Source organism: Miscanthus floridulus, chromosome 4 (assembly GCF_019320115.1).
Source record: "Miscanthus floridulus cultivar M001 chromosome 4, ASM1932011v1, whole genome shotgun sequence".
In the NCBI taxonomy this organism is placed as follows: Eukaryota; Viridiplantae; Streptophyta; class Magnoliopsida; order Poales; family Poaceae; genus Miscanthus; species Miscanthus floridulus.
The window spans coordinates 45419639-45437304 of record NC_089583.1 but is presented as its reverse complement, the minus strand read 5'-3'; the positions used below and the strand labels follow the sequence as shown (position 1 = coordinate 45437304).

The window sequence follows — 17666 nt, the reverse complement described above, 5'->3', positions numbered from 1 at the left end:
GGAGGCGCTTGTCTTCCACTAGACACTAAGCACCCCGGAAGTGGCTAAACCTAACAGTTCCGTCGAGCCCACCCTAAGGGAGAACTCAAAAATCCACATTTTCCATCAGGATCATAAATGAGAGGATAAAGCTTACAACACTCTTAGCCATTTCTTATATCACTTTATTACAACATCAGAGTACTTGGACCAGTTGAATGCAACAGCGGAATTAAAACAGTTTACATGTAAATGAGTTTATACATTTTAGGTTCATAAGTTTTATCTTGCAGCAGAAAATAAACATATGATCAGAGTTACAGCGAAAACAAAGATTAATTTACTGACATGGTGAAGCATTAACATAGTGGCCATTTATTTAGAAGATATGCTAACAGATTTTACATCTTTTCTTATAAAACTTTTAGTGAGGGTTATAAGTGAACACTACGATCGCAGCGTGAAAGGAATCCTCTCTGAGCCCACCAGGAGGTTTCCACACACAAGAGTCAACTCTAGCATTCTCCTATCACCTGCCACAGGGGGATAAAACCCTGAGTACTCGATTGTACTCAACAAGACTTACCCGACAGGAGGAAAGTAAAAGACTCCAAGGATATGCAAGGCTTATTTGGCTTGCTAGTTTATTGCATTTGTAGGAAGCATTACTAAACGTGCATCCATATATTCAATTTTATTAGCAGTCATCATTAGTTCATTAACTAACCATTCTATGTAAGCACCTATGCTACTTTCAAGCATGTGGTAAGCAATCAGAACCATTTTACCATCTTTCATATTCCAGTTCTTACTACGGTGCTAGACCATAGCCAACTCGTATCATCTCACAGAAACGGCGATTCATGAATCAATATATCCTAGCTGGGTACGCCGAAACACACGCCTCGCTTATACCTCAGGCACAAACAAGACCAACCCGTTCCGCTCCTGTCAAGGGGTCCAGGTCCCTGTCCAAACTTGGACTCCAAGCCCCCACACTTAAGACACGGTCTCAATATGGTGCTTAGACCTCCACCTTTCCTCGCCTTCAATCAGTCGGTCTGGAAAGAGTCGAAACCCACGACAAGAGCATAATGAGCCTTCCCGCTCCCATAAGCAGGTATGTGCTCAGGGTAATAAGTCTATGACCTAACTACCATCCATAGCAACGGACGGTCCTCAATCAACACAGGTGGAACGAGTGCAACCAGAGCCTCGCTCGATTGCCCAACACAATCCAATTCCAAATCCAAAGTACAGTTCCACCCGGTCTCCAATTATTATCCATTCATATTCCATGTGATGATAATAGTAACAATAATATATTTTCCTAGCTCTCGTGAGTGATAGGTAATCACTCGACTTCTATCGGAATCCTATAGCATAGCAATCTACATGATCCTATCATTCTAGTAAGACTCATAGGATAAGGATATATATATGCTAGTGGATTTCATTCAACTCGTTAAAACTTAATGCACAAGCATAAGATAAAGTGCAGAATAATAGGGGTTATGCACCGAGGCTTGCCTGGGTAAGATATAACCAAAAGTTAGCATTCCATCATGGTGACACGATCATCAGGGCACCATCTTTTCTGCTACTCCAATCATCTCCACGATCCATCGTTGTTCCTATTATGACATACGTGGATGCAACGTAGAGACACAATTAATCAACGGTAACCGCAACTCTTAAAATATGATTACACCTCTCAAACTAATGAGCTAGCTCTAACAAATAACGTACTAGGTTACGTATCCACATTGTTGAGTAAGGCATCGTTTCCCAAAAAATGTTCTAGTTTTACAATCTTAGGGTGTTTTGGCATTTTATCGATTAAACTTATATATATTTGAACTGGAACTCATTTAGCTACCTTAGCAAACTGATTATTCTGGAGCAACAAAAATTACCGTGAGCACCTAATAATGTTAGGAGTTTACTGTGAAAATTTCAGAGCCAACACTATCACTACTTTATCACAACAATTCCTACAAGTTCGTATTTTAACAATATTAAGCACCTAAAATTAATTAGATCACTATGGAAAATACTTATGAAGCTATGTGAACCAATTATACTAGTAGATAGATCATGATTTTAGGAACCTAACAAATTTAGTTTCACAATTTTTGGTTAACTACACAAATTTATATTGACTTTACAAGTTTACCTTAAAAACTAAATTAGGAAACGTTGTAGAAAAAGAAAAGGGCCGGTGGCAACTAATTCGGCCCAAAAGCCCAGTACAGGGCATGACTGCAAGTGCGTTGTGATGGCCCAGCACGGCCCAAGACCGGGAGGCCCACATGCAGTGGTGGCTTTGCAGAAAGGCCCCCAAGCTTTTAGATATTACTACAACTACTATGCGCACTATTCCTACCGACATTAGTTTTCAAACACGTGACGGCATGGCGACCGTCGTCAAACCGTGGTTACGCTGGTCACCAGCAAGGGTCTCCAGTGACCTATGATGGCTGAGCATCTAAGTTACAACAACAAGCTCTAAGAGACAATGGTTAGAGACCTAGAGAGGCATTGCAGCGTGGTCGGCTGGGTCAGCACGTTTCGTGTCGGTGGCAAAGCCGTTCCGACGAACCTAAAGACTCACGAGATGGTAGAGGTTGCGGGGAAGCAGAAAGGGCTTAATACGAAGCTAGCCGCACCATCGGTTGAGATGGGGAAAGACCGAGGAAACCTAGCCACGTGTGCCCGCACCGCGCGACGGCGCTCTGAGGCAGACACCAATGCGACATCGCACCTCTAGCAGAAACCCAGGCCAATCTGACAAGAGCACTAGCTAGAGGGGATCAAGACGAGTCCAGAAACACAACCAATTGAGTTTTTACCTTCGGGTCATGGCTTACCCCCAAACCCCTAGTCGCGGCGGCAAGAAAAAACTAAAATTGGCCACAGACAGACCATGGCTGGGCCCGATGAGAATGGGGTGTGTAGCTAACTTCCCATGCTACTCACTGGCACGAGGAATTGGGCTAAGAAGCCATGAGCTAGTGATTATGAAGGAAGAGGGGAAGGGTGCATTGCCACTACCACGTTGCGGAGAGTGGCAACGGCTTAAGTGGCCCGGCCAAGACCTGACATGAGCACGACAGCGTAGGGACATGATCGCATGAGTGAGGGACAGGAGGCGTGTCGGTTAGTGCTCAGATGGAGCCATAAAGGTGTGCCTGTGCGCGGCCACATGCAAGCAGCAGTGCGGTGTCGTGACACGGTGGGCCACGCAATGGTGTCGAGACTAGGGCATGGTAGGTGGGTTGAGAGGCGGAGGGTGAGTGCTAGAGCGGTCAAGGTGAATCGGAGGGCAGGGAAAATGCCACGATGACCGAGCGACGGCAGCCGCAGCCTCGCCTCAGCCCTACGCGCGACACAGCAGCTCGGTGCCGCTTGGACAGCAAGAGAGCAGGCGAGGTGAGAGGCGCATTGTGGTGTCATCCCAGCTAACAGCACTAGCCTACAAGGAAAGGCCGTGACCAGCCCTAGGCCGAGCCCAATGCTAGTTGCGCACGCACGCGAGGTGACCATGCCCACAGGGCCAAACGAATGAAACAGTGACACGCATGCTTATTAAAGTGGGCCAAAAACTACTTACTAACTTGATGAAGGCTCAACCAACTCCATGAACCCATAGTCAATACTAACACCTAGCTGGCGAAGCAAACGTCATGTCCAGAGAGCGACCAGAGAGGGAGATAGAGAGGTGCCAACATGGGTTCATCACGCTGAGCGCTGGTTCATGAGCGGAGTGCCAACAGCATGGTCACAACGCGTTCTAAGGAAGTTTGGAAAATTTTTAAGAAAACACATGCCACTCAACACCACTACAACCTATACCATGCCCAAGTACCCACTTAGAGGCAACCAATTGTGCAAGAACATGAAGCTAGTGTTTAAACATTTTAGTTAGAATTTAAATGCCAAAATAGCATTGTCTACTATCCTTTTTGGACTCAGAAAAGGGCAAGGGTTCAGTTAGAACTAAACAATCATTATTCACTTTCCAAAAATGAGACTTTAACTACAATTTTAACTTCCTGCCGATTCAACAAAAAGTTCTATTTAAATTTTGGATTCGATTTTTGAGCTCCCAAAAACACTAGTTAAAAATATTCACTTTCCAAAATTAAAGTTGCATTCTCATCTTCACTATTTGCTCATCATATTTACATAAGCGCCATACACAAGCAATATTTTAGTTTTGTTTACAGAAATTGTTTTGCGTACCAAACCATTAAAGCTACTTATTTTATTATTTTTGTTAGGATTTTCATTTCACATGTGTTTTAAAATCTTAAAACTCGAAAACTTATTTTGCTAGATTCTCCAAGGCCTTTAACCTAGGTGCTAAGCAAGCTCGTAACACCCAAGGTGTTACATCCTATGCCGCCTCCATGATCCTCCCGTTGCCGTCAGGGCCGATGCCCAGGTCATGGATCCGATTGTGAAGATCTGGCCCAGCTCGAGAAGGGCCATGGAGCTCGGAAAGGTAACCATCTGGTTGGCCATGAATTCAGCGTGCACACCCCCTACCTAGCATGCCACTGTCGATGAAATCTGGTCGGCAGTCTACCAAGGGGTATGGCCATGGTAGTAGATGAATCGGTGGAGGTGCGCATGAGGGAACCGGATGGTGACACAGAATGCGAGAGACAACGATTAGATAGGTTCGGGCCATTGGCTTGATGTAAGACCCTACGTTGTGTGTCTTTGTGGATTGTATTGCGTATGATCAGATCAAAACGAGGGGGGTCTCTACCCGCCTTATATAGTCTGGGGTAGGGTTACAGATCGGTTGTTTCTATCTTGATTGGCTTACAAGATAGGAAGTTACAGATATCACGGTAATCTAGCATATCCGAGCAGATTTCCTAGATCGCCGAGGATCTTCACGTAGTCTTGCGAGGCATACTAACTTATGCTGTGCTTCACGCGGTGGCGTCTTGCACGCTGGGCCTCGACTGGTGGCGCGGCCCCTGTGTGGTCTCGTGGGCTGGGCCTCCCCTAGTGGCTTGGCCCATGTGCATCCCTGTGGGTATTGGGGGTTATACCCCCACAGAGGTTGTTGATGCTTATCTCCAACCTTGATGCCACTAGAGAGGGTTCTTTCACCACCATCATTCAGTAACTCTGTCTCAAAATGGAAATCATGCAGAAATAGTCCAAGGGTACTTTCAATAGTCTTTGGAACTTTACTCACATCTCAACAAGCAATCCTTACTCTAACATAGTCTTTGCTGAATCCAGTAGACTCATCAATCTCCATGACTTTGCCAACCAGTCCACCAACTTTAGCTATAGTTCTCACAGATCTCTGATCAGGAGGTATGTCTTTCACTCTAAACCATGCTTGTTGCAGCATCCCTTTTGCCCCCACACTAGGTGACCATTGCTCTACTTTCATTTAGGCATCAGCATTGCTCATCTCTAAAGATTTAAACTGATAAACTTCTTCTCTCCTATCTATCTAGCTTTCCATTTCCATGTGTCAGACCCATGGATATTCATAAAGACTTGCTCAATATGTTTTCCAGTGGCATGACCTTCTAAGATAGAAATAATTGCAATGCTATCCTTTTCCCTGGCCAATCTAGGATCAATATTCTCATCAATGAATAAAAAACTTTGATCTTCCACTTGGGTAGCACACAACTCAGGCCCATAATTCCATGGCAAACATCTCTTACAGTTATAGGTGACATGATTCCCTAAGCCACAAATCTCACACAACATATGTCTATAATCTTTGGATAAGTGATTGAACAACCCACAATAATCACAAGGAACTCTGTTCTAATTCTGATTTGCAATATGAGCTCTATTCAGATTAGATCCACCAGTATCCTGAGCAGTGGTTCTGAGATTACCTTGCATAGTCGTGTTGCTAGTAGCACCCTTCTGATTCAAGTTGCCCGAATCACTAGAGTGATCTTTTCCATTCTTCTTTCCAGCTTCTTTGTTCAAGACAATGTCAAGCTCATTATCTTCTCCACTATTTCGGCTAGACTCATTCTTCTCAGAAGCATCACCTAATTTCTCACCCATGGTCTTCTCTTGACGACCCTCCGCCTTCTGTGCCGCACAAAAAATTGCAAAAATGACACTCAAAAGATTGACTCCTTGATTATGTTGACACTCAGGTGGATGACAAGTGGGTCCATCTGTGTCTATGAATGTGGGTCCAGTGTCAAATCTTCAAACGACCGATGTTTTGAGTCCCATTTTTGCAAATCTCCCGATGTTCTCTCGCTGCCCCGGACGTTCGCCACCACGCTCGTGGCGCCCAGTATCGAAGCCACCTCTGTTCGGCCCGAAGTTCCCTCATTCCCCCACCACGATTCATGGTGATAATCATGATGGGAGCGGGTTCACTCCGCACCGTAGCAGCAAAGGATCTAGTTGAATCTCCTCTCCAAATGTGGCTGACCAATTTACGGATGTGTGGGAAAGGCGGCTGGGAGGAAACCCTAAACGGTGATGTCATGGGATCAAAATGAGGGGAGGTGGTTAGATCTAGGGGATGAGGTGGGGAAGAGGGTCTAGGATGCCTCGACTCGAGGTCATCATCCCCCTCCCACTCACCTTGCTCTAGATTATCGACACGTGCACCCAAATTGGGTCTCTGTATAGATGGCCAACAGGCTAGGCCGGCTCGGCCCGGCACGGGCCCATGAAAGCACGACCCAATAGGGGTCGAGCCGACACGGCACGTTGGGCCTCCCGGGCTATGCCTCTTAGGGCCATGGGCCTAGCCTTCAGCCTAGGCATGGCACTATGGGCCGTTTATCATGCTGTGCCAGCCCGCGAAGCATGACCAGAATTACGGGCCGTGCCAGCCCACGGCCCGTTACCCTTGCATTCACAGAATCGAACAGATCATAGTTTCACACATTCACAAAATTTCCAATACATTCACAGATCACAGTTTCATACATTCACAGAATCAAAGTTTCATACATTCACATATCACAGTTTCATACATTCATAGAATCAAAGTCCAAATGACCGATACATTCATAGATCATAGTTTCATACATTCACAGAATCAAAGTCCAAATGTCCAATACATTCTCAGTCCAACAAAGATATCAAACTCCAAAGCCAACAAATAATAGAAATAACCAAAATGAGCTGTTCAATGTAATGCTGCCTCATTAAAAACCTTTCTAGGTAAAACTCACCCTTGTGAGAAACCCTAGAAAGGAAAAAAGAGTGCAACCAACTCTTAATTAACCATTGTTCAAATGATAGACAAGTCTTTCATAGTCACACACACCCTTTCACAGTCATAGATCACACACACACTCTCAAGCCTCAAGAGCACTCACCCTTTCACTAAGTACTAGGAGCACCACCAGCAGGTTCATCTTCATCAAGGTACAAGTTCTGGAATGAGTTTTCCAGCTCTTGGTTGTCAACAACATGATGTTCTCTTTTTTCCCCTAACTCCTAGTCCTTTATGCAGGTCAGCATCTCCACAATCTCTGGTGACAAGCACCGCCACCGTTCCTCAATTATCCTACCTGTCAAACTGAAACAAGACTCTGAAGAGACAGTAGATACAGGAACTGATATGATATCTCTAGCCATTATAGACAGGATTGGAAATGTTAGCTTGTGGTCATGCCACCACAGAAGTAGGTCAAAATCATCCTCATAAGAAGTGACATTGTCACTGTCTAAGTAAGCTAAGAGCTCACAAACAACAGAAGTATCTGAAGATGAAGTGGCTGGGAGAGGGGAAGGACCAACAACACCTGATCCACGGCCAAAGATTCTTCTCCATGCCTGCTTTTTCTTACCTGTATGATGTGATGGTTGTGCAACCCTTTGAGACCTAGCTGCACCAAACTTGCTCTCATATTTGTTAAACAGTTTATACAATTTAGTTTTGACATCAGCATAGTATGAACTATACTCAGAACCAGTGTGTTCACCAAGTAATTGCAGCACATTAAAGAAACCTCTCATCTTAGCTCTAGGATCAAGAATGAATGCATATGAATATAACAGAGGTATGTCCTGCCAACATTTAAGGAACTTAAGCTTCATCGGATATACAATAGCTCTCAGATTTTGATCTTTTTCACATGCATGCAAATGAGAAGCAATCTCTAGGATATGGTGCAGAACAAGTGGACTTGTAGGATAATAAATACCACACAGAACAATAGTGGAGTCATGGAAGAGTTCCAAGAACTCTAATAACTTCTCAGCAAAATACCAATGATTTGTAGTCAACAATTGTGAACCATAATGGGAATGTGAACCATAATGGGAATTAATGAACATAGAAAAGATATTCTTGTATGGAACCAAGTGTTTAAGCATTAGGTAAGTAGAATTCCATCTAACATCCATATCCAAGCCAAACTTTCTAGGTCTAACACCCTTAGCATTACAATATTCCTTGAACAATGCAATTCTTTGATTAGAGGAATTCAAGAAGTTAATTGCAGTTTTAAAATCTTCTGTGTAAGGTTTCAACCACTTTAATCCAGATTTTACAATGAGATTAATGATATGACAAGCACAATATTGATGTACAAGACTGTACTTACGGTTACTAGGATCCAAAGGATCAGGACCCAAGTAACAAGCAAATAGAGGTGTCAAAGTGTTCATAGCCTTAGTATTAGAAGAAGCATTGTCTAGAGTGACAGAGAAAATCTTGTCAATCAGACAATACTCCTCAACCACTGCAGCAATTCTTTAAGCAATGTTTTCACCCGAATGTTTAACCTCAATCAGCCTAAGACCAATAACCCTTTTCTGTAACTCCCAATCAGCATTCACATAGTGAGCAACAACACTAATATAGTCCTCCTTAGCATTACCAGATCAAATGTCTGAAGTCAAAGCAACAGAAGAAGCAGCAGGCAACACAAAATTCTTAAGCTTATCACGGCATTCAATAAACAGCTTACCAAGATCTCTAGTGGTGGTCTGTCTAGAAACCTTGGCAAACCTAGGGTTATGAGCAAGAACAATGTAATCCTCCCATGCCTGTGTCTCACCTATACCTAATGGAAGGTCAAGCCTAGCAGTCAACCAACACAACTCAGATCGAGCAACAGTAGGATTATAGTCCCAGTTATGCACATATCCATCAGGATTGAAAGAAAGCCTAGACTGAACTCTAGCAGCGTGATTAGCCGTTTTCCTACAAGATTTCTGGTGCCTAATCAAATGGCCAGTGCCAGCAGAAGATCTAGCAGACAATTTACTCTTACACATTTTACAGATAGCAGCAGTTTGAACCTTTTGACCATTCATAGTCTCATAGATCTCATCAAAATCAACCCAGACACCAGATTTACGCTTACCAAGGCATGAGGTACCATCTGTGCCGTTGGAGCCGACCGACGTCCCTGTCACCGTCGCCGACGGTGCCGGCTCCGTCCCTCCACCACCATCGCCACCGTCCAAATTGATCAGAGCAGAGCCGCTACCGACATCGATACCCAACAACATAGCAGCAGCATCATGGATGTCATCGTCATCCTCGGGGACTAGCCCTGCCACGATCAGGTCATCGTTGCCGGTGAGTGGATAGACGACATCATCGTCATCCGCCATGGCGACCTTGACCGCGGACGGCTGATCTCCAGCACCGTTCCTCAACGGTGCGCGCGGCCGCTGTGCCCGGTCTCTGCCACAGGAAGAGGACGACGAGGCATCGACAACCGACCTGAACGAAGGAGAAAAACAGAGAGTCAAAGAGATAGAGGTACAGATCCAGAGTTGGTCGTTCAGTGGAAGAGACACAAAAGTGGAGAAGACAGATCTAGGGTTAGGGTTAGGGTTAGGGTTAGGGTTAGTGGAGTACCTGCACAACCAGAGTCCGGTGCCAGAGATGACGAGGGCCACCTAGAGGAGAGACACCGATTACAAACGACGGTGAACGGCGGAGGAGGGACGGACGGGAACATGGTCACGAACTCACATAGTTCACTGAGAGCGAGAGAGGAGAGGGAGAAGGGAGGAGAGTGGAGACAGGGTCAAATAGGTGGATCGAGGTCACCAGAGTCAGGGACGACGGACGAGACTAGTAGATCACGAGAGAGAGCTCAGATTCGCCAGATAGTGGATGAGACCGATGTGGGCGAGAGAGAGAGAGCAGAGATTGAGCCGCGGCGAGCCGACGAGCGAGTGGAGATTAGGGTTAGGGTTGGGAGCGAACTGCGGAGCCGACCGTCGACGAGGCGACTGGGCGAGCGGGGATCGGCTGTGCTGCGACGAGCGAGTGGGGATTAGAGTTAGGGTTGAGAGCGGAGAGTGGAGCGGAGCGGGCGAGGCGAGGCGACTGGACTGCAGAGCGGGCGAGGCGACTGGGCGACCAGGGACTCCCCGCTTATATCTGCGGGGCGCGGGGAGGCGGCAGGCCGGGCCGCTAGCGGGCCTCCTGTTCTGTAGCAGGCCGTGCCGTGCCGGCCCACGTGCCTGGGGTAAGGCCCAGGCACGGCCTGCTCCTCCGGGCCGTGCGCGCCCAGGCCCGCTAGCCGCCGGGCCAGGCCGTGCTTGGGCCGGACCAAAAAAACGGGCCTTGGGCCGGGCCGATGGGCTCGGGCTGCATGGCCAACTATGGGTCTCTGTCCTAGGATGCTAGCGGTAAACCTCACCTTTGGTGGCGCTCTGAACCATCGCTCTCGATTGGGTGACTTCTGCTGGGGTCCCGCTTCAGATTGTCGTCTCCTGTGTCACACTCCCTTCCCACCCCTTATGCCCGCCATTGTTGGACCAGCAAAGCTTGATGGGGATAGCTTTGATTTTGACCTTCGACCTCTCAATGGCATCAAAAGGGAACGAATCTTGCTTGAACTGCTTCGATGATTTGTCCAGTGGCAACGAAAAACCCTTCTTCCCGGAGAGCCTCAAGCTCTCCGCCAAGGTGGGGAACTCCGATGCCATAGCACGACTAGGTGAACGAAACGCGGTGTCCCGCCTCTTCCGGACTTCATCCGCGCCGCTCAGATGATCCCTCCGATGACCTGATGACCCCGGCGAGTGAAACTCCTGCGCCACGCGAGGTGACTCCCCACTTGACGCAAACCCAGGGGAGACCTCCATTGAGATATCGCAAACCAGAGAGCACGAGGCCCCCAACTCGCGGATAGATCGATAGAGCATCAAAAACTGGACACGATCCCCTACTTTTAATTGTTTATGAGGCAGGGAGTCGGCGGTGGCGATCGCCGGAGAGTGGAGCACTCAACAGGGCGTCGGCCCACCTCTCTCCCAATGTCGCTCACCGGCAGCCTTCTATGTTGATTGATTGAATGAAAGTGATAAAGACTGTTCGGTGTCCACCTACCTCATCTGTAACAGTTGCGGTGTCAATATGACTTTTGCTTCATTATTAATACAACAGATTACTGATATATGATATTCCAAGTTAAATACACACAATACAAACTCTGGTCGTGTAGACATAAGAAATTGTCCATATAAAACTTGGGCTTATAGGCTTGCCACGGGCATGATGTAAAAGGTGGCTCGAGATGTGTAGCAGAGCTTTTTTGTGTCCTTAAGTCTAAAATCGATTGTGGTAACCACGACTGATCTGCCCTTCCTCAGTATCTGCGCTTCAACATCCACTTCAGCCTGCATGAAGATAAATAATGGGCATTAGGATTGAATACATGCTTGAAATCAGACATGATAAAATATTTGACAGTGAGATGGAAGAACTCCAAATGTCTTTATATCCCATTATTACTATTTTTCACTAGTTTGTGTTTCAATTAGAAGTACTATGTTAGAGATTTAGCAACGGCAGAGAGTCGTAGAGACATGATTCCTCAGACGTAGATGTTTAATGCTTCAAAAGAAAATATGCCATGCCCAAATTCAGTGACGAACATAGCGATATTTTAGAACAAAGAAGAGAGTGAAGGAAATAAATTATGGCACAAGTGAAGAAATAAATTATATGGCGCCCTTCCGAAGTTCACTGAATTGGCAAAAAATGACAGAAGTACGCAGCAACAATGTCATTGGGATTCGTTAGTGACAAGGTTGTCCCCAGGGTCAGCAGATGAGAATGAGATAGCTTAGCATTTTGATTTCATTTTGCACCTACTATCATGTAAATGGACTCAAAACTGAAATTGATTGATTATGTGAGTTAAATGTAAGCTACTGATGTCACACTGACATGGGGCATCATAGCAAGTATCACATGGAATTATAAAACTGGTATCTGTTAGATTTATTCTAAATCAAAAGCATAATTTAGAGCTATATGACATGCCACCCTTCAGGGCCCACTTTATCACAATCCAATTTCCCAACAAGGACACAACATTACGACATACATTACTAGTGAATGACTGAAAAATTACCAGTGATAATCTCAAGCTTCTAATCTTTTTTTCTCAGATTAGATATAAATCACAGAGAAGCTAAAAGTGTTTATAGTTTGTGAAAGTTCAAATCAAAATTATTAAACCCTTGGACCTTTTGAGGATTAAAACCGTCTTATATGATCATTATATAGGACAAAATCCATATTAGAACCTCTGTTCCAAAAAATATGACAACAGTAGAATAGATGCAATAAAACTACAATAACTTTTCTCTCTGATATCATTTGTAGATATTAAATTTTCAAACTGGCAATATGCTCTTTTATAAGCACTTGAATACCATTTTGATTTATGCTCGTCACATCGATCGTATTCTACCATTTGTGGCCTCCAGAATGTCATGCATTCAGCATCTAATGCTTTGCAGTATAGGATTTTTAAGCTCCCATACTCTCTCTTTTTAAGTGCGCATGTATGAAACCTTCCACGGTTATGTACATTATTATATCTCACTTGTATGACATGCTTGTATTGAACTATTGAGTCTGGACTGGACCCCTAACCTTTCTTCAAAGTTGAGACAAATGGACCAAGACTTTGCAAGACCTAGTAGCATCGCATAAACAATCACCAGGTTTAACACTATTTAAATATATTTGCTACCAGTAAACCAGATATTGGCATGCCTGATATATTTCACATTTATCATTCTACAACGTTGACCTCAAACATTGGCTAGAGGTTCTACTATATCCCACTCAATCAAATTCATCCCCTTTCTCGCAAAAGTTGCAATGCTTGTTCAGATACTCTCATTTACAAACAGTTATTTACATCTAAAACTTGGGTTGCAGTCTGAACTCTGAGTCAGAGTTGTAGGTTGTAACCGGTTCTGGTTGCTTTTATTTTTGCCTCTGCTACAAACTGTTGTATTCCCGTTGGCTCAATGGAAATGGGGATGCCTCGTGATGAAAAAAAAATTACATCTAAAACTTCACAAAATCTGTTTCCTGTAGCTACATTAATAATAACCAATTAAAAAGCAGTAGCCAGACACCCCCAAATCCCCCAAATTATCCTGACGTTTTAAATGGCTGCACAAAGTTGCCCCAAGAGTACATAACAGTGTGAAATTCGAGTATATTCCAATCAAATTGGATGCTGGATGGAGGCCAAGATTATTGGAAAAGCAATACTGTATGCATCTGGTGCAGAGAATTTAATTAGAAGATCACATCGCATCGCGCTGCAGCGAGGTACGCGGTGCTAAGCTCGCCGAGGAACATCTCCCGATCCCCGGAGGCTGCCCGCGCGCACGCCATCCCGACGGCCTCGGCCTCGGCCGCCACCGCGCCCCCGTGGAGCGTGTTGTACGGGTTCTACAGGGAAAAGTCCATGCAAGGGAACTAAGTAGGTAAGCAGCAGAGAGAGAGAGAGAGAGAGAGAGAGAGAGAGAGAGAGAGAGAGAGAGAGATATCTCAAAGGGAGTAGGTGCTCACGGTCACGGCGTGTGAGACGGTGATGGTGCAGGAGACCCGCGGGCTCGGGGAGGCGGTGACGGCAACCGAGGAGAGGATGGCGCGGACGAGCGCAGAGTAGGCGTCGGGCTGCTCGGCCGAGGCCGGGAGGCGCGCGTCAGCGCCTAGGGCTTGGAAGAATGCCAGCATCACCGCCCGGGAGTCCGCCGGCGACAGCTATGCCCCGGTTTCCCGTCCGACCCCGACATCTCCTCCTCCGCCTGCGTCGTTTGCTTTGCTGCTCTGGAAGTCCGGCGCCGTGAGGGTGGTGCGAGTTCGGGATGGGGCTGGGGCGGGGAGGCATGTACCGGCCGGAGTAATGCGTGACACTGACAGCCACTGTAGGTTGTTGGCCGTGCCGTGCTCCCTGAAAAAATCGTGTGGGGGAAGAGGGCCGAGCGCTGCGCGTGCACGCGAGGCAATCACGGCTAGAGTTCGTCGTCGGAAGAAGAAGGAAGGCCAACTGGGTGAAGCAGGCTAAGGATGGGCAAGGCCCATTTCACCTTTTTTTTTCTTTTTAATTAAAATTTCTATTTAAGTTAATTCCTGAAATTCAAGTGAATTTGAATCCGGCATAAATTTGGATGGAGAATTAAAAGTTTCAGTAAAAGTAATAGAGGGACTTAGGAATCTTATATACTAAGTTTTCATAATTTTCATAGAAATGTCCCCAAGCCAGTTTCTTTTATTTGAGAGGTATTGATACTAATTTGAATTTTTGGTCTGATAGATATTATCCCCTTCCCCTCTTGAATCTTGAATTCCTGATACCTACTCGTATCCCAAGCACTACTCGAGACACAAAGTCCACCCTGATCACCTCAGATGCCAGAAGATGTTTGACGAGTGGTACAACCTCATTTCTTGCAGAATCATATTCGGTGATTCTCAACCACATGTTCTTCTGCTAGGAATAATTTTAGGGGGCTGAACAACACATATCTCCGATTGGTGCTCGATCTTAAGTCTCAGCCCCCCTACGCTATAGAACTTTGCCTAAAAATTCATGAGGCTCCACAGGGGTTCCACTGTTGCGGTCTGGGGGGCGAAGGAGGTCGAGCTTCTCAACTAATGCAAGAAAATTGCCTCAAAGCACATAGAATTTTGTGGCGATCGATTCGATCCATCCTACACAGCGAGTGCTGTATATGGCGAGCGAAACCATTGGGGAAAAAAAACTGAAATGGAGCTGTATTGTATATCAGGGCGTTGACTGTTGAGGATCGGCAAACTCACGTTGAGTCGCGCGGCGGCGAGGTACGCGGTGCTGAGCTCGCCGAGGAACATCTCCTTGTCCCCAGCAGCAGAGCGCGCGCACGCCATCCCGACTGCCTCAGCCACGGCCGCCACCGCGCCGCCGTGGAGCGTGTTGTACTGGTTCTGCACTCACCGCGCCGGCCGGAGGTAAATAGGAGAAAGGGGAGAGATGCAGATCGAGAGTGGTTCTGTCCTATCCAACGGGGAGGCTAATTAAGAAGCAGGCGCTCACCGTGACGGCGGGGGAGATGGTGATGGTGCAGGAGACGCGCGAGGAGGTGACGGCGGCGGAGGAGACGATGGCGCGGACGAGCGAGGAGTAGGCGTCGGGCGGCTCGGCCGAGGCTGGGAGGGGCACGTCCACGCCCAGGCCTTGGAAGAAGCCCAGCGTCCGCTCTCGGGACTCTGCCGGCGAAAGCCGCTGCGGATTCACCGGCGGCGGCATCTCTTTCGCAAATTACAGGCCCCTTCACGTTTGCTTCTGCTCTTCTCCGGCACAGGTGGTAGCAGCAGCTGGTGCGGATGTGGCTGCGGTAGCGCACCGCGCACCTCCGGCTCGGGGTGGGGTTGGGGTTGGGGGTGGGGTCAGATGTTGCGCAGGCAGCCACGCACGCATTGTTCGATGAATGTTGCCTCAAAAGTCCAAAAACCAGGTTTCAATTTATTCTCTCTCACAAAACACTAACCGAAATCATCCAAAATCTACGATGCAACCTAACAGCCGAACACGCCGAATCTGCTATCCAAAATCTACTATGCAACCTAACAGCCAAACACGCTGAATCTACTGTCCAAAATCTACTTATAATAATAATCAGGATTACTCTTTTGCAGTCTATAAAATCTTGCTTTTCTGTCGGTTATCAGCCTCCCCACGCACAGTGCTCGCGTGCCTGCGCCCGACCGCACCGGAGATGAAGAAGAAGATGGCGATGACGTTAGGGTTCCAACAGGCAGCGGCGGCGCCCCTTTCTCTACGACTCTCCCTCTCTTCTTCCCCAATATCGGCGGGCTTAGAAGAGAAAGGCTCGTGGAAGGCAAGCCGGCCAGGTAGCGAGGATAGCAGGAGGGCGGCTTATGGTCCTAGAGGCGGCGGAGGCGGCCGGGCCAGGTTAGGGCGAGGGCATCCATGGCCAGAGCTTGCTGCGGAAGAAGGAGGGGGGAGGGGAAGAAGGCTGCCTCCATGGGCGCGCTAGGGTTTGGCCGGCGAAACCCTAGCATGCCCGCGGCGGGGCGGTGGGCGGCGGCGAGGGCGAGGACGAGGAGGAGGGCGGAGGAAGAAGAGGGATGGGAGAAGGTTGAAGATGACTCCTGAGCCGTAGGATTAGGATCCAAAGGATGTCATCGTCGCCTGATGGAAAAGCAAAACTGTAGTCACATATAGCGGAGACACACCCTATAATGATCCTATTCACTATAAAAAAAGAGAACCCCACCAAACGCTTCAAAAAAATTTATCGCTGCTTTAGAACTTTAAACTAGCACAACGGGGATCGAGAATCAAAAATTCTTGTGGTACAATAATTATAATCAAATCGCTTATAAGCGATCTCAAACACAACCAAAGAGCATCTCGAGCATCACCTTGGTACATCTCCTCTAATAAACTGATAACAAGGTGTCCCAATATCTTTTTTGGATTATTAGAAAGATACCACATTAGATCATCAATAACCTCTTCTAATACATGAAATCTACAAGTTAGACCGTAACTTATTTTTTTTCTCTTTTTTGTGTTTCCTTTTCTCTCCATGGCAATATCAGATTCACATTTGCCTCGACCTCTACCATGCCCAGCGGTAGCCCCGGCCGGCCACCGCTGCGCCTAGCTCCGGCACCGAGCATTGATGTGCCTAGACCCGGCCTCAACTGTGACACCCTCGGTGTTACGTTCTAAACAAACTACTAAATTATGTCATGAGCATCATGTTTATGTAATAATGCATATGATAGAAGGTGTTGATAAATTTCTTGTAGCTTAAAATAACCAATAAAAATGTTAAATGAATGTTGATTCGATAGCTCATGTATATCAAGTAGGGTTGAAAATCAATTTTTAGTAAGCAAAAATACTATAGAACATGTTTGTGATAATTAAATAAAGTTTAAAGTACAAACTTTGTAGATGACAATGCAACTCTTGCTATAGAAAAATAATATGACTAGCTAGTATTTCCAATGGCTTGGAAATGGAACTTGAAGTCAAATTCAGCTCAAGACTTGGAAGAAATTTTAAGTTTGAATACAGTGTGACAATGCCATGTTCATGAATTAATTCTAGAAAATCTAGTTAAAGATCAATGCTGTGTTTTTGCTCCTTATGGTAGACTGATGTACCATCGTTAGCATGGTCGAGGTGTTTAGCTTCAACTGTGTTAGGTTAGTGTTTAGATGCGCTTTAAAATTCGTGCACGGCCTCACCTCGGGTTGGCTGGTCCGATGTGCGCGGTCACCATGTTCGGGAGTATGGCATCGCACGGGGGTGTATTGTGGCAGAACCTCCTAAATTATAGGGCCTACATGCACCTGTCACTGTCCAATGACCTCTGACGACTATGCATATGTCCCGGTAACTTAAGAAGACTGT

At 46.4% G+C, this 17666-nt stretch overlaps 1 protein-coding gene across 2 annotated transcripts; it reads right to left on the bottom strand.

The window, feature by feature from the left end:
• Window positions 1–11315: 11315 nt before the first annotated feature.
• Window positions 11316–15649, bottom strand: LOC136551453 (uncharacterized). 2 transcript variants are annotated; one of them, XM_066543003.1, is made up of 3 exons: window positions 15312–15649; window positions 15059–15202; window positions 11316–11601 (listed from the first exon to the last, which is right to left on the bottom strand). In XM_066543003.1, exons 1-3 carry the CDS (start codon window positions 15522–15524, stop codon window positions 11458–11460), a joined length of 501 nt encoding a protein of 166 aa, XP_066399100.1. In that variant the 5' UTR covers window positions 15525–15649; the 3' UTR covers window positions 11316–11457. The 2 variants fall into 2 exon arrangements, with proteins under 2 accessions (XP_066399100.1, XP_066399101.1); XM_066543004.1 differs by lacking the exons at window positions 15059–15202; window positions 15312–15649 and adding exons at window positions 13541–13684; window positions 13805–15044.
• Between the last annotated feature and the right edge of the window lie 2017 nt (window positions 15650–17666).

Excerpts from the sequence above, each read along its gene's own strand:
- LOC136551453 (XM_066543003.1), bottom strand. The coding sequence starts at position 15,524 with ATGCCGCCGCCGGTGAATCCGCAGCGGCTTTCGCCGGCAGAGTCCCGA. Across the intron at positions 15,203-15,311 it reads CCATCTCCCCCGCCGTCACG|AACCAGTACAACACGCTCCA; the intron begins GTGAGCGCCTGC and ends CGGTGAGTGCAG. Across the intron at positions 11,602-15,058 it reads TCGCCGCCGCGCGACTCAAC|GCTGAAGTGGATGTTGAAGC; the intron begins GTGAGTTTGCCG and ends ATCTTCATGCAG.